The 16,634-nt window shown below is 33.0% G+C and overlaps 1 protein-coding gene across 1 annotated transcript; it reads left to right on the forward strand.

The window, feature by feature from the left end:
- The first annotated feature begins 2,890 nt into the window (after nucleotides 1-2,890).
- Nucleotides 2,891-8,996, forward strand: LOC131661259 (CDPK-related kinase 4-like). The gene is made up of 11 exons (XM_058930726.1): nucleotides 2,891-3,622; nucleotides 5,273-5,403; nucleotides 5,640-5,681; nucleotides 5,813-5,921; nucleotides 6,054-6,132; nucleotides 6,959-7,255; nucleotides 7,392-7,501; nucleotides 7,640-7,744; nucleotides 7,963-8,025; nucleotides 8,262-8,429; nucleotides 8,525-8,996. Exons 1-11 carry the CDS (start codon nucleotides 3,086-3,088, stop codon nucleotides 8,657-8,659), a joined length of 1,776 nt encoding a protein of 591 aa, XP_058786709.1. The 5' UTR covers nucleotides 2,891-3,085; the 3' UTR covers nucleotides 8,660-8,996.
- Nucleotides 8,997-16,634: the final 7,638 nt, after the last annotated feature.

Here is a 16,634-nt window from a genome sequence, read left to right on the forward strand (position 1 = left end):
ATGTTATTCCTATTATTGTTCCTTATTAATGTTGTATCTTGCCATAATTAGATTTGACTAATTATTCCCACACGTGGGTTGTGTTTCAAAATTTTTTTTTTAATTTAAAAATATTATAACACAATTCAATACATTTATACTCATTTCTAACACACAAAATGGATGAAGCACACCATATAATATCTAATAATATTCATCAACTCATGGGCAAAATTAGTAATTTTTAGACAAAATTAGTAAAAACTGGGTGTGAATTTTTTGGACAAAATCAAGGGCAAATTTTTAGACAAAATCAAGGACAAAATTAGTAGAAACAAAATGTAAAATTAGTAAAAACAGTGTGTAAATTTTTTGCCTAGACTTCCTAAAATTTCTAGCTCCGCCACTACATCAACTTAACATAACATTAGATAATATTATAAAATTTCACAAGACACGTTACTTTAATAAAATACGGAAGTTGAAAATGAAACAAAAGAAAATAAGAAACAACGTTTAGTCTTAGAATTACGTAATCTCATTGATCTAATAGTATTATTGGCGGAGAATAAAGGTTTTTTAGAAAAATTATGGTTAGTAATGAGATAATAAATTTATATTTTTATTTAAAATAATAATAAAAAATAAAAAATAATTAATGTCACATCAATGAGTTGGGTCAACGAATTACAAAATTCAAACTCGAAATTCGAACCAAAATTATATGAATTATTGCGGATTGAGTTCAAATAATTTATGAACTACTTCAGTTTAGATTAACAGATTCGTGAATCGACCTGCACCCATGAACACTCCTAATCAGAACTGATTTTCGAATCAAATTATTCAGTATAACGAACCATTATTGAAAAAAAACTAAAAAAACTAAAGAGATTCGTACTTCTAAAATTATTTCTTCATTACAAAAATGTCTATTTATTTTGATAAAAAAACACCTACCATATTGTTGATGCTTTTAAATACTTTTCCCCTTTAGCTATTACAATAAATAAATGTAGTCCAACAACACAAACCCCAATTTTAATGTCTCTGGCATTATTATAGTACCACACAAAATGTCAATGTGATGCCATTCATTGGTCAAATAATAGTTTCAGCCATTAAATAATAAAGTTGATGTTTTTTTTTTGTCTAATTAAGAAAAACAAAGTTGATATTAATAAACGTGTTTTTCTTTTTCAGGTAAAATAATCCTCGCATATTCCTCGGTCTTCCAAGGCTTTACTATGTTTTATTGTTTTTATCTCATTAGCCTTATTTCACAACAAAAATATAAATAAATATTCATTATTTTCAAGCTGTACAATTTTCCAAATTTGAAATCTTCTATATGCGGCTTGACTAATTTAATATTTTTTATTAACAAAATGTGAATTCTTATCTATCCAATACAAAAAATTGGGTAGAGTTATCTTTAGTATAAAATGCTTAAGAAACAATAAAAAATTATACTATTTAATAATTAATTAAATAAGACAAAATTAAATGATGCAATGTGATTGGTGGAATATACACTACCCAACTTTTTGTGATGGATAGAAAAATTATTCCTTTAATAAAATATACATAATTTTTCTCATTTCTATCTACAAAATAAAAATATGCGAATGCTCTGGAAATAAATCAAAACATTAAAGACTATTTGAATCTATTCATTACAATTCATTTAAAATATAGAGTTTAAAGGCAGTGCACTGACAGTGTAAACTAACTTTACACATACGGCCAATCAAAATTCTTACACTTGCCACGTCATATTAATTTTTTTAAATTAAAATTATGTTTTAATTAGATACATAGTTGTGATTGACAGCGTAAAAATATTTTACATTATCAGTGCATATTTCTTTTTCTCTAAAATATATTAGATATTTATATTTTAGTCTAAAATAATTAAATCTGTATAATAGTAATTATTTTGTTACTCATACTTTTTAAATAAAAGTACTAAATTAAATTTCTTATTTAAGTTTTATTTGATAAAAATAGTGGTTCGCTGATAAATTAGCTGATAGTTTATATTTATAATTGATAGTTTATAGCTGATTGTTGATGATCGATAGTTGATAAATTAATTAAAATTGATAAAATTATTTATTCAACTAACTCATAAATAAAATGACATAACAAAATTTAATATATAATTATTTTATTTAAAATTAAAATAAATTATATAAATTAAAATTAAAAATTACAAAGATAAAACTGAATTGTAGTTAAAATAATAAAAATAAAAGTAAAAAAAACTATAAATTAAAAGACTATTTAATTAATATTTAAAAAATAAATTATAAATTACAAGCTCACAAATATCTCAGACAATATATAACTTGTTTCAAGGTTTTAAATTATTCATGTACTTTTTGATATTTTTTGTTAATGTATAAAATTGAATATATTACAAATTTAATTTATGAAAAAATCATAATTTTTGTAAAGACAATTTTATTATTTTAATATTATATATATATATATATATATATATATATATATATATATATATATATATATATATATATAATAAGTTGAATATATTACAACTTTAATTTATAAAAAAACATAATTTTTGAAAAACAATTTTATTATTTTAATATTATCTATATATATATTAAATAAATTGAATATATTTCAACTTTAATTTATGAAAAAAACACAACTTTTTAAAGATTTTTTTTTATTTTAATATTATCTATATATATATTAAATAAAGCGAAAGATTGTTATCTTTTTCTCCCCAAAATCTACCATTACCTCCCCCAAGAAACTCCAAAATGATGCCTAATATTCATAAAAATAAGGTGTAAAAATGAATATAATTTAGAATCGAAAAACACGAAAGTGCATAAAAAGTTCCAACCAACGTAGTAAGCAATTTACTTTCACACATAAATGAATACAGTTGGACTCTGTCAAACAAAATAATTTTCTCTCTCTATCTATTTCACTCCAAATTTTAACTCATTTTTTTCAGTTCTGTCCTAATATTTTTTTCTTTTCTCATTTTCTCCGGCGACAATTTTTCTCTCTTCTCACAGCCTTTGACTTACTCCACCGATCACAACCACTGCCGCCGACTTAGCCACCCATGGGTCATTGCTGCAGCAAAAACACTGCAGTCGACAGCGACACCGTCGCCGATCACAACCTCAAATCATCTAACCACGATGTATCACAAACTTCCCACCCTGCCGGAAACTCAGTCTCCGGCGTCAGTGATGCTACTCCAGGAAGACAAACCCCGGCGACATCGTTTTCCACTAGTCCTTTTAATAGTCCTCTTCCTGCTGGCGTGGCGCCGTCACCGGCTGCCAGGACTCCTGGAAGGAAATTCAGGTGGCCGCTTCCTCCGCCGTCTCCGGCAAAGCCGATAATGGCGGCTTTGATGCGGAGGCAGGGGAAGACGAAACCGAAAGACGGACCGATACCTGAGGAACAAGGGGAAGGTGGGGAGGGAGAGAGGACGTTGGATAAGAGCTTTGGATATGGGAAGAATTTTGGGGCGAAGTTTGAGCTTGGGAAGGAAGTTGGACGAGGGCATTTTGGTCATACTTGTTGGGCTAAAGGGAAGAAAGGTGAACTTAAGGGAGTATCAGTGGCTGTCAAAATCATAACCAAAGCTAAGGTCAGAATTTGGATCATATTGTTTTTGATTTTGATCATGATTGCTTTAAAATTGAGCTTCAATTCAAAGTCAATTGTGAACATCATTTGATAGTGTTCTTGGTCAATTTAGGATCAATTGTTGACTTTTCTGAATATTTTGATAATTGAGTTGAATTGTGCTAGCTTGATACAATATGAATATAATATGATCATGGAACTTGGTAAGGTAGTAAATGTTAAGTGTTGCTTTATGGTTTATAGTATTCAGTTATTGTCATTTTCTAAGTTAATGTTGGTCTCGGTAGTCAATAGTAGCTGCTATAGCGGTGATTTGCGATACAGCAGGCTCCAGGGGTTATTCGAAATTTTGGTCTTCTTACCCTAAGACTTATTTGATTTAAATCGAGTTTGAATATTGGTAATAATGAGTTTCGGTTATTAGTTATGATTGTGTCTTTAATTGAGTGTAGACATCTATTATATGGTGTAACTTTCTTGTACTGTATCATTAAAGTTCTAGGTAACGGCCATATTTCGATCTGCTGTACTGCTATAGCATTTTTGGAGTTGGACGCCATGCTCCACTATCCGTTATTAACTACATAGAGGCTGGTACGGGAAAGAAAAATGCTTGAAAATCTGTTTTCCAATAAAATTGGAAAGTACGGAGAGCCAAACATTACAGTATTAATTATGTCAGATAATACTTCTTTTAAAGAGAAACTATTGCGAAAATGTGATAGTGACAAACAAATTTGGTTGCTACGGATTTCTTTTATCGCTGATTGGTTTATTGGGAGCATAAGTTGTGGAGATCAGGGTGGCAAAATTGTTGAAGGCGTTACTATGCGACTAGAACTAGACAATCACAGCTCTTAAAGTGGCCTCCTGTAAATACTGCATAATGGAAGGTGAGGTTGCTTACAACAAAGGCTCCAAGTTTCCAACCCTTCCCTCGATCGTGCTATGATGGGAGACTTTTAGTCCCGGGTGGCAAAAATTGGACACGGCACTAGACAATAAGAAAGAAGTGAAGTTGCAACCTCTCTAACAAGGGCGATTGGTTGCATTTTTGGTTCTATTACTGGCCAATTATAGTGGTTCAATCGGTATGGCCTCCTTTGTTTGCATGGGGAGGCTCATTGGTCATATCTCCTTGTTGCCAAAGCACAAGAATGGATGAAATGAAACCATTTAAATTACATGTTTGTTTGACAAAAGCTGTTTTAGGCTTCTGGTTAGATCATTAGTAAGCAATTAAGCACATTGTAAAGACTAAAGAATGCATGTACCGAACCTGGGTATTTGTTATTGTTTTTCACGTCCATTATGAACCAAATTATAGGGTAGCATATATTCTTAATAAGAGGAAAATTGAGTTCACGGAGAAAGGGAACTAACAACACTTTTCTTGTTGACTGTTGACGAACATTACAAGTATTCTACCTTTATTGCAAAGCCTATAGGCATCAGACAATTTAGAACTTTATTTTAGCTACTTGGCTTCTGATGGGCGATGTTTTTAGGAAGAGCATGAGCAAAAACCGACCCTTTACTTCTGCGTCTTTTCGTCATAAGTTGAATTTTGATTTTGAAGCATTTTTTTGTTCTTCCATTATAATTTTTGCTTGATGACGCTTATTGTGATTATCTGGTTTTCACATGCCAGATGACTTCAGCAATTGCAATTGAAGATGTGAGAAGGGAGGTGAAAATGTTGAAAGCCTTGTCCGGACATAGGAATTTGGTCAAGTTTTATGAAGCATTTGAGGATGCGAATAATGTCTACATTGTGATGGAGTATGTATAGTAACACTTATATCTGAAAATTGCTCATTCTTGATAGGATTTTATTTGAATTTTAATCTACTGGTTGATTTGTGTTCTCCTGAATATTTTTTCTGTAAACGATTTCATCACAAGTACATGTTTTCAAGAATCTTCGAAATATGAGCATAATTTATAGCTGGGTAGTACATACAACTTTTAAACTAGTCATTTATCCTGAACTAATGAGATATTATTGTTCTTTTCAGGTTATGCGAGGGTGGAGAATTATTGGACAGAATTCTAGATAGGTAAAACCAAAAGACTATTTTTATCTGTACCCTGTTACTTTTTTGTCCTTCCTTACTTTTTTTCCGAGGAGTCCAGTTTTTGAATAACGTGATTGTAATTAGATTCATTTGATGTTAATTATTTATTAAAGAGGTGGAAGATACACAGAGGAGGATGCCAAAGTTATTCTTCTACAAATTCTTAACGTAGTTGCGTTTTGTCATCTTCAAGGAGTTGTTCATCGTGATCTAAAACCAGAGGTATGACATTGTGAAGTTTGAACTACTTATGTTACTTGGTCACACCTTTTGTTGAATAAGGATTTTTTTTGTATGTAGAATTACCTCTCTAATCTATAACTTGTAACCCTGAATGTTTTGCCTACTTTGTAGAATTTTCTTTTTCTCTCAAAAGATGAGGATGCTGTTCTGAAAGTTATTGATTTTGGTCTATCTGATTTTGTCAGGCCAGGTAATATGATTGAATCGACCTAATTATGTTCAGTATAAAACCTATTGTAGCAGTTACTAACTTTCTTGTATTTATTTTAGCTTTAGCATATTGTGCACTTGCATGGTAGAATTCTACATTCAAATTGCCAGAAAATAACCAAACATAGGAAGTAGGAACTGTAATATTTTACCTTATCATAATTCTTCGGTCATTAATTTTCAACATTGATATGCCATCTTGAAATATCTTTAAATACCTTTTTTAACCAAATTTTTAAATGGCTTTTGCTTCCTGTCTATATTTTGTTTTCTCTTTATAGTACCCGTTTCGAATCACAAGATCTTATTTACTTATGATATTTCTATTCATCTAAGTTATTGGGTTGAAATCATTCTCCAAATCAACCGGCAGCTAGCTTTTCTCATAATTTTGATTGTCTGGCTATCTAAATTTGTTGTCAATTTTCACTCAAACATTTCTTACAGCCCCATTTTGCACTTTCCATTGTCACTCTTATCATGCATGTCCTTCACTCCATTTAAAATCAATTATTATAAAAAATGAAGACATATGAAAAAAAGCTTGATTCTTTTCTACACTCACTTTAGAAGTTTCCCTGTTTCAAGCTCAGCTATAAATACACCAATTTGCTTATCAAAAATGAATTTCACTAATTTACTGGTTTAGATGAATCTCAGGACATGCATTAACTCTAGGTTTGAAATTGCCTCGAATGTTCAAAATTGTTCAACATAAGTGTTTCTCATTTATTCTGCCTTACGATAATTTTTCGTTCTTCTATCAGTTTTTGCACTGACAGCACTGACTTCTTATAAACATGCAGATCAACGCCTTAATGATATTGTTGGTAGTGCCTATTATGTTGCACCTGAAGTGCTCCATAGATCTTACAGTGTTGAAGGAGACTTATGGAGTATTGGAGTTATATCGTACATATTGTTATGTGGAAGTAGACCGTTTTGGGCGCGGACTGAATCGGGAATCTTCCGGTCTGTGCTAAGAGCAAATCCTAACTTTGATGATTCACCTTGGCCATCCATATCACCGGAAGCTAAAGACTTTGTGAAGAGACTTTTGAACAAGGACCATCGGAAAAGGATGACAGCTGCTCAAGCTCTATGTATGTTTCATTTGAATGTTTTACTCAGACCATGCTTAACTCAATGGTTAATTGTTTGTACTAATATTCTCATGGACAAATACTCTTGAATCTTATTCCGGGATTCTTAATATCAAAATTACCTCCATATCTGCAGCTCACCCATGGTTGAGAGATGAAAGAAATGCCATTCCTTTAGATATTCTGATTTACAAGTTAGTCAAGACATACGTGCGTGCCTCACCTTTGAAACGTTCGGCATTGAAGGTAGCCCCCTGTTATTACCATTATTACAAATGCATCTTTTATCCTCCAGTCCTTTTCCCCTTTTCGAGGGCCGGGAATAATTGAAGAAGACTAGAAGAGTAATATTTTCTGTTTTCCTTTTTTTTATATCCAATGCAGGCTCTCTCAAGAGCATTGCCAGAGGATGAGGTTACCTACCTTACAGCACAATTTAGCCTCTTGGAACCTAAAGATGGTTGCGTTTCGCTTGAGAATTTCAGAGTTGTAAGTGAATGGTTTTTCATATATATTCCCTCTATGACATTAAGATGCTTTCTTAAACAAACATACAATATTATTTATGGCTTAACCCTAGTTAGTGTAAATAAGTATGGTCATCTATTAGATTTTTTTAAATTAGTCTTTTATGGCTTACACTTTGTAGGTAGTTTATATGCTATTTTTTTCCCACAATCTCTAAACTAGAATTATAATTAATTCAGGCTCTCATGAAAAATGCAACTGATGCCATGCGGGAAGCAAGGGTCCCTGACATTCTAAATTTGGTAAGTCATATTTGTTTTGTAATAAAGATTTCCCCCCCTTTCCAACCTCATTCATTTGCTCCAAACCTATCATTAGCATGTCTTGGTTTGTTCATATAATAAACTGCAAACAAGTTGAGTACCATCGTGATCACATTTGGATTGTGTGGTTAACTGAACTATTATAAACTTTGTTGTTTTCCTTACGGAAATTTTAATACCGTGAGATATCTGAAATGCATGTTTCTTGAAATAAGATGGATCCACTCTCCTATAAAAAACTGGACTTCGAAGAGTTTTGCGCTGCCGCAATCAGTGTATACCAGCTTGAAGTTCATCCAGAATGGGATAGAATTTCCACCACAGCATTTGATTATTTTGACGAGGCAGGGAACCGTGTCATTTCACTCGAGGAGTTGGCACAGGTTTGAACATTTCTTTCTAAGAGCAAACTTACTTGTATTAACTTGTCTTAAAAGCTAATAACCTACTTAATACTCTGAGATATTATGTTCTTCAGGAGATGAATTTGGGTCCTTCTGCTTACTCTTTAATGGGTGACTGGATCAGAAAATCTGACGGAAAACTCAGCTTGGTCGGATATACAAAATATTTGCACGGTGTCACAATTCGTACAAATACAAGACACCGATAGTTACGACAATTAAAAGAAGATTTTATTATATTTATTGAAATTTAAATTAGTTGGTGTTCTTTTCATTTTTTAAAAATTGAAATTGATATATTTTTCTTTTTTAAATTTGAATTGAAAGGAAAAAGGTACAGAGAGGGTGTATGCATATTTTTTTGGGGGGAGGTTGGAGGATTGTATGATGGAAAAGTAGAGGTAGCTAACATATTGTTTTTGTTCCTCATGTGATTTGTAATGCAAAGTAAAATTTATCCCATTTTACTTGTGAACACAAATGCAACTTGCTTTCTTGTAAGATTTCGTGTGAAGATTAGATTAAAGATGCTTCTATTTGGGTCAACTTTATGATACGTCAACAATGTGACACTATGTTTTGTTTCACGAGAATATTGAGGAAGATAAATGCCGCAATTAACATGGCCAAGTTGTTACATAGTTTGAGGAATTATGTGTAATTGGTCTAGATTCATGTTTAAAACGATGTTTTTTGTAGAACTGGTCAAAACTCAAAGGAAAAGAGACGCATTAAGGAAAAGAGACGCGCTTATATAATGCCCGTGAATGGTGTATGTGATTGCTTAATGCTTACTACTCACTCAATACGCCCTACAATAATGACCGATTTAATCATTTTGTACCAATTAGAATAAGAGAATAAATGAAAGAGATAACACGCTGTTGCATAACTGGTAGACGTGTGCAACAAGAAAAATGGAAGATGCTTGACTCTATAAACCAACTAATTCAATATTTGATCATTGGCTGATGCAAGTAATGAAAAACATAGACAGAAATATATTAATTAAGGAGTGGTGCAAGGCGATAGTGTAAAATAGTTTTATGCTATCGTCTGATAAAAACAATTTTTTTTGGCCATGTTATATCACTAAATTTAAAATATCAGTGTGATTTGATAGAATACAGGATTTTTATTGGATGACAGCGTGCATCTCCTATTTTCTCAAACAAATATTAAAACAATGTCATGTCTATAAAATGTAAAATAAAATTTGATTTTACAAAAATAAATGAAATATTATTTTGCATTGAAAATTAAAAGTTTAATAACACTTTTTATCTCCTTATTTTATCTCTTATGTATTTTAAATTCAAACAATCTTAATCTTTTCTTATATTTTTGTGTTGAAAATTGATGACATTTCTATTTTCTAATGATGTATAACTTATATATTTTTTTTATCTTTACAAGTTTCACAAATATTTTTTTGATTTCTCTTATCATATTTTTGCATTACAAATTCATGAGATGTCTATTTTTTTAATGATGTGTAATTTCTATTTTTATTTTTAAAAATTTATTTTTAAAATTTTTTGTCAAGGTTCCTATCCAAATTTGTTATGTTACATGAGTGATGCAAAATTTAAAAATGAACACGTCATCAATTTTATGTTAAAAATGTGAAAAGGAGACCAAAAAAATTCTAAAATTGAAATAGAGACACTAATTTCATAAATATACTAAAATAAAAGGACTAAAGTTATAATTAAGCTCAAATTAAAAGATATCAATTATCTATATAAATTAAAATAAAATTAATTATTTATTTACATAAATAAAAGAGGTTAACTTTGGACGGGAATCAATCTTGCACAATTTGCCAAGAGAAGACTTTCACATTGGAGGAGGCTCAACTATCCCAGATCAATGGACGGGTTGGATACTCCTTCCCGATCTGGGTAACATAGTGACGCATAAAGCTTAGTTGGAGAAGGTAAGAAAGTGCCACAAAAAATACCATCCCTATTATGCCTACAAATTCAACTATCTCTCCTCACTACGTTTGACACCTCAGAGAACCGAAAAGAAATCAACGACTTGAGGTTCCTCATGGACAAAAAAAGGTGTGACGCCGTCTATAACCCCAAGAAAAACTACCCTCCATCCAACTACCCCCCCCCCCCCCCCCCCCCCCCCCCACAGACCCATCCTGAACACGAGAAATAGAAAAAAAATCTTGTGGAACCTAATTTTAAGAGGAATATCCTTGATCCAAGAATTGCCCCAAAAGAGGTATGAAGGCATTACCCTACCTTCCTAACCAGACCTTTCTCAAACCAATTAGAGGATCATCTTTCTTGGACATAAGAAGAAACACACTTATCTACTAAGCATAGACAAAATATAATCCTTAAACTTTACCTCCTCGTTAAGGAAGAAACACTAATGACCCCATAACGGGCAAATAATATATCACACTAGAGACCAAAAACACCAGCAATAAGTCTTCATCTCTATTTGACTAGGAGGGCTAAGTTAACAAACTGAAGGCCTTTAACTCCCAAACCACCTTTCTTCTTAGATTTACAAACATACGTCCACTTCACCCAAGAGATCTTAAAATGTCCATTTACACCGCCCCAAAGGAACCTCATTTGTATACTCACTAGGATTTTCCATACTTTCACATGCATCTTAATAAAATATAAGAAGAAGACATGAATAACACTTAAGATTGAGTTTAGGAGGATCAGACTTCCCCCTAGACTAACGTATCTATGATGCTAAGAATTTAGCCTTTTTCACAATAGACTAACAATGAGATCTTAAGTAGATTTTAGTCGAGGATTTCCCCTACTAGCAACGCCATTACCGAAAAAGGGGAGACTCAATCCTACAATGAAGAAAGTCTTCAGCTAGATATATGAAGTTGGAATATACATTTATTCCAATAAAATACTCTTACAAAGTTAATTTCAAGCCCTGAATCAAACTTGAGAACCTTAATAATAGCTATAATGATCCATAGATTATTGACTGAAGGCTCGACTAAGATTACGATATCATTATCATATTGGAGATGGGAAATATCAAGACAGGAAGAACCTACTCTAAGAACCAACTCTTCCTCCTGATCAACGCATTAAGGCCTTTTGCCACAAGGAGGAAGAGGAATAGAGCTAAGGGATCCCCTTGCTTCAATCTTCTTTAGATTTTAATCTCTTGGGTTGGAGAGACGTTGATTAACACAACCAGATTATCAGAAAAGACACATGCTCTAATACATGATCTCCACTATTAAAGCCAAATCTGATAAGCATATACTCCAGGAAGCTCAAATCGACCGTGTCATACGCTTTCCCAAAATTGTCTTTAAAGATAAGGTAGGATTTTCTAAAGCGATTGACCAAATAAGCTAACTAATTTATTACCACCACTCTATCAACCAAAATTCTACCTTTAAGAAAAGTTGATTAAGTTGGTGAGATAAGTTTATCCATCACATTTCCTAGTCTTTTGGCTAGGAATTTGGCTACTAACTTATACATGGAGACAAGAAAGGAGATATGCCAAAAATCACTCACATAGAAGGGTTCTTAACTTTAGGGGATAATAGTCACAAAATAGGAGCAAAGCACCAAGGGAGAAATGCAAACCGATGGAACTCATCAAACATAATCCCAACACCCCCTCAACAGGCACCAACATCTTTTGATGAAGAAAAGTCAAAACCATCAAAACTCGCTCTAATTATCATTACAATGAGAGATCACCCCATCAAGCTCCGCAAGCATAAAAGGAGCGGTCAAGGCCACATTATCATCCTCAAACAAGGAATAGAATGACACACCATCAAGTCATGGACGATCATTATTCGGATCTAAAAACTTCTCAAAAAAATACTCAAAGATCTCTTGCCGAATAGATGACATCCCTTCAACCCAAGTATCACCCATATTTAGAGCTTAAATGACATTACTGCCACTTCTACTTTTGATAGATGCATGAAAGAACCCATAATCAACAAACCCTTCCTTGAGCCATTTGACTTTAAAACTTTAGATCAAGTGAGAATCCTTAGCCTTAAGTAAAGCTCAGATCTTAGAGAATGATAAAGATATAGAGTCCAACTCCACCATAGAGAGGGGCCATTGATCAGCCAGCGAGTCCAAGTCTCTGATCACAGATCTAAAGGATTCAATTTGATAGTCAAAATTGCCAAAATCTTGTTTATTCTAACCTGTAAGAACAACTTTAAGGGATTTAAGCTTATTCATAAGATCAAACACACTTCATCCCTGATTAGGAGAAGAAGATTAGAAACTGCAAACCAGATAAAACGAGGATGAGATAACTAATGATTATTGAAACGAAAAAAGGTTTTGGGCCCTGCAGATGATTATCATACTTAATAGTGACGGGAAATCGATTAGAGGCATCTTTAGAAAGGGTCCATTGAGACACAAACCCCAACAAACCCATCAACCCTCTGAAACAAGGATCCGATCAAGCTTACTAACCACCTTACCACTAGGATGAAACCAAGTGAACTTCCTCCCTAAGAGAGGAAGATCCATAAGGTCCAAGCAAGAAATAAAAAAAAGAAGTCCAAACACTTAGAGTTACTATACAAGTTAGAGGAACAATCAAAACTTCACCGTTCAGTAGGCGAGAAAACAGAGTTAAAGTCTCCTAAGACATACCAAACAACCCCCTCCAAAAAAGGAGTAAGGATCTACTCCATTTCCTTAAAAGAAATGGAGGGTCCATTACTATAGTTTCGTGTGCATAAAGTTAAATAAATAATAAATATGTGTCACATGTCTTAGAAATACGTGTAATACACACATTAAACTATAGTAATGAAAAAGAAACGGAATTTAAGAAATGAAGTGGATCCTTACTCCCAAAAAAGGACTTATGGATATATAGATCCGACCGTATTCTGTCTGCCAAAATAGATTTGGAATAGACATTAACAACAAAACAAACCACTTTAGAGATCACCCATCCTAAATAAACATCTAGAAAATCAGGATCGGAGAAGGAAAAAATGACTCTCTCTTTGAAACTACACCACATAAACAAAAGACCACCGTCATTTTTTTCAGAGTGTGAATCTCCAATAAAAAAAAGAATTTTCCCAAAGAGATTGAACTAGAGAATTTAATATCTCTTGAAGTTTAGTATCTTGAATGTCTATGAAGTCTAAAACATTTGCTAGAACATTAAAGGAACACACTAACATCTACCCCTAAACCCCACATTTGTATGTATTTGAAGATCCAAACTTTAGTGTTTTATATTTTTATAAAAAATCTAAAGTAACAGTTTAAACCCAATGTTTAAGGTGAATCTAAATTAAATGGCATTTATAATTTTAATATTACAATTAAAATCAAATTTTTGAAACAATTTTGCACGTCAATATGTCTTCATTATTGTGGTATGGAGGGAATGCTCTATACTAAAAATAAAAATTTATACATTAATTAAAATGTTCATTAACATAATTCAATTTTCTAAATATAAAAAATAATTATATTTTCTAAATTACTATAATTTGACTTTTTTTTTATAAATTTTCTGTATGAATTTGTTTTATTGGAACATAGGATAAAATATTTTATTAAAAAGAAAAACATTAATTAAATATAATTAAAGTTAATTGACATTTATTTATACTTTGAATTGAATCTATCAAATATGACTTGTTTTATATGTTCCGTAAAAAAATCATTTGTTTAATGTGTACTATAGTGGTTCTCTACTGGAGTATGGAAGAAGTAAGTATTGACAATGTAGTTGTCCCAAAAGTAGCATTGAATCACATTTCAATTTTCATGTCTTTCAAATAATTGGAAGTTATAAGACACCAACTTTGTCATGAATAAACTAAAAGTTTGAATGGGTATGAGTTGACAAATACGTAACGTCGAGATTAATAAAATGGTCTGCAGAACATGCCGGATTAGTTGTCCAAAGCTGGAGATTGACTGCCAAAATAAGCAAAAAGCTGCTGTTTAGTGAAGGCACGATTCATATTGGAATTGGACTTTGTATGAAGGCTCTATCGACAAGCATAGGATTATTAATAGTTTCTATAATAGTTTCTAGATAGTGTTATTTTTTGACGAAAACTTTGAGTTTCTTTTATAATAAACTCTCTGCAATAGAAGATTTTTTTTTTAACTGCAGATATATTGAGAAAAAGAAAGCTGATAAAAAAGGATAGGGGACCAAACTAAAATCCTATCAATAAGTCACAAACATAAATAACGGCATGCCGAGCATGTTCTTTACAAAATCAGCCAAAGAGTATAATCAGGTAAGGATAACCCATGATTAGCAAGGGCATCCGCACAACTATTCTATTCCCTAAAGATATGAGAAACCATAAAATTCCAGTTAGAAACTATATCTATACAATTCAACCATCTATTCCTAATTTGCCAAGGAACTCTAATCGGAGAATTGAACGCTTTGACAAACGCTGTCGATTCCGTCTCCAACCAAATATTATTTCAATTTCTCTCAAAGGCAAACTCAATTGCAAGAATAGCACCGTAGAGTTCGGCCGTGAGAGAGTTGGCACCACCCAAAGAAGAAGCGAAAGCTAAAAAAAAAACGCCGTCAGTCACTGTTTCTACCAATGCCACCACAACCAGATAGACCCGAAGATAAAGTGGCACCGTCACAATTAAATTTAATCCAACCTCTAGGAGGGGGCTTCCAAATAACCTCTGATATATTCGGTGCTCTAGGCGGACGAATAGTGACATTGAACCTTTTGATAATCATAAAGTCATCCATATTAACATATGAGGTAGCAAAAGAACAGTTCCCCACCAAGGAGACAGTGGCAAGAATGTAAGAAATGGAAGAAAAAACCGAACAAAAGCTGTTGTGAAATCTAACCTTGTTCCTTGCCATCCAAATAGCATTGAGAATGAAGATGAAAGCAACTGTCGAAACCGTTTTGCATTGGGCAGAATAAGACTTTCTACAAATGCTCCATATATCAGACCATCCGGAGATAGGGAGGGGAAGATTGAGAATGGTTTGTAACCATTTCCAAAGATAAGAGGCATAAGTACAGTAAAAAAAGAGATGTTGATCTGCTTCTTCTGCCGCACAATATAAGACACATTTGGAAGCCATAGCGAAATTCCTACGTCTCCATTGTTCATCCGTAGGCACCTTCCGATGCAAAAGTCTCCAAACCAAATAAGATTTGGATGGAGGGATTGATTTGGCCCAAATCCACCGCCACCACTCCTTCCAATCACCTTTTAGCCGCTTAAACTCATATGCAATCTTGGCGGAAAAATCTCCATACTGAGAATGAATCCAAACTCTCATATCTTGCCGACGATCAATAGGAATGATACACTTTGAAATTTGCATCTGCAAAGAAGGAGGAATGGGAGTAACAGGTTTAGAGAAGTCCCAATTGCCATTAACAATGTTGCTGCTGACATTTTAATCTGTAATCGACACTAGATCAACCAAACTACAAAACAGCGGCGCACCACACCAATTATCAAACTATAAGCTAATATCCGCACCATTACCCAGACACCACGAGTAGTTAGCAAAAATAGTGGACACCTCCGGCCTGGAGCTAGACCAAATGGAAGAGAAAATGTGATGATTTATGATCCTATTCTTTCTCAGAACTCTCCGCCTCATGAGAATAGCCCAAGATTCCGAGGAGGAAAAAAGATCCCAAGCCAGCTTGAGATTCGATGCTTCATTAAGCTTAACAACTGATCTAAGCCTAAGACCGCCCTCATCAGTAGGAAGACATATAGAACTCCAAGCCACTGCAACCACTTTGCTTCTAGAGGATTCCACACTCCAAATGAAGCACTTAATCGCATGCTCAATACGACGAATAAGAGAAATTGTCCACGAATAGATGGACATGCTATGAGTTAGCATCAAAATTTCGTGGATTAACATTAACATTAAAAAGAGGTTTTTTAATTACAAAGTATTTTTACAATTTTATAAAGTCCATTTAATTCTTTCCCCGATCATAAATTGATTTGAACAACCTATTTTTTCTACCAATTACATGCCAAATCTAGGCCGTTAATTTTACATGACAAGTGTCAGTCATAACATAAGGTCTAGGCATTTCCAAAACCAATAGTGCTTGAGTGCATGATGGGATTATGGGCCAACAACACTACATACTAACTATCACAGAAAAATGTGGGAACTTTGGTGAGG

Source organism: Vicia villosa, linkage group LG3, assembly GCF_029867415.1.
Source record: "Vicia villosa cultivar HV-30 ecotype Madison, WI linkage group LG3, Vvil1.0, whole genome shotgun sequence".
Lineage (NCBI taxonomy): Eukaryota > Viridiplantae > Streptophyta > Magnoliopsida > Fabales > Fabaceae > Vicia > Vicia villosa.

Coding starts and splice junctions, on each gene's coding strand:
- LOC131661259 (XM_058930726.1), top strand. CDS start 3,086: ATGGGTCATTGCTGCAGCAAAAACACTGCAGTCGACAGCGACACCGTC. Junction 5,682..5,812: donor TTGGACAGAATTCTAGATAG/GTAAAACCAAAA, acceptor TATTTATTAAAG/AGGTGGAAGATACACAGAGG. Junction 5,922..6,053: donor ATCGTGATCTAAAACCAGAG/GTATGACATTGT, acceptor CCTACTTTGTAG/AATTTTCTTTTTCTCTCAAA.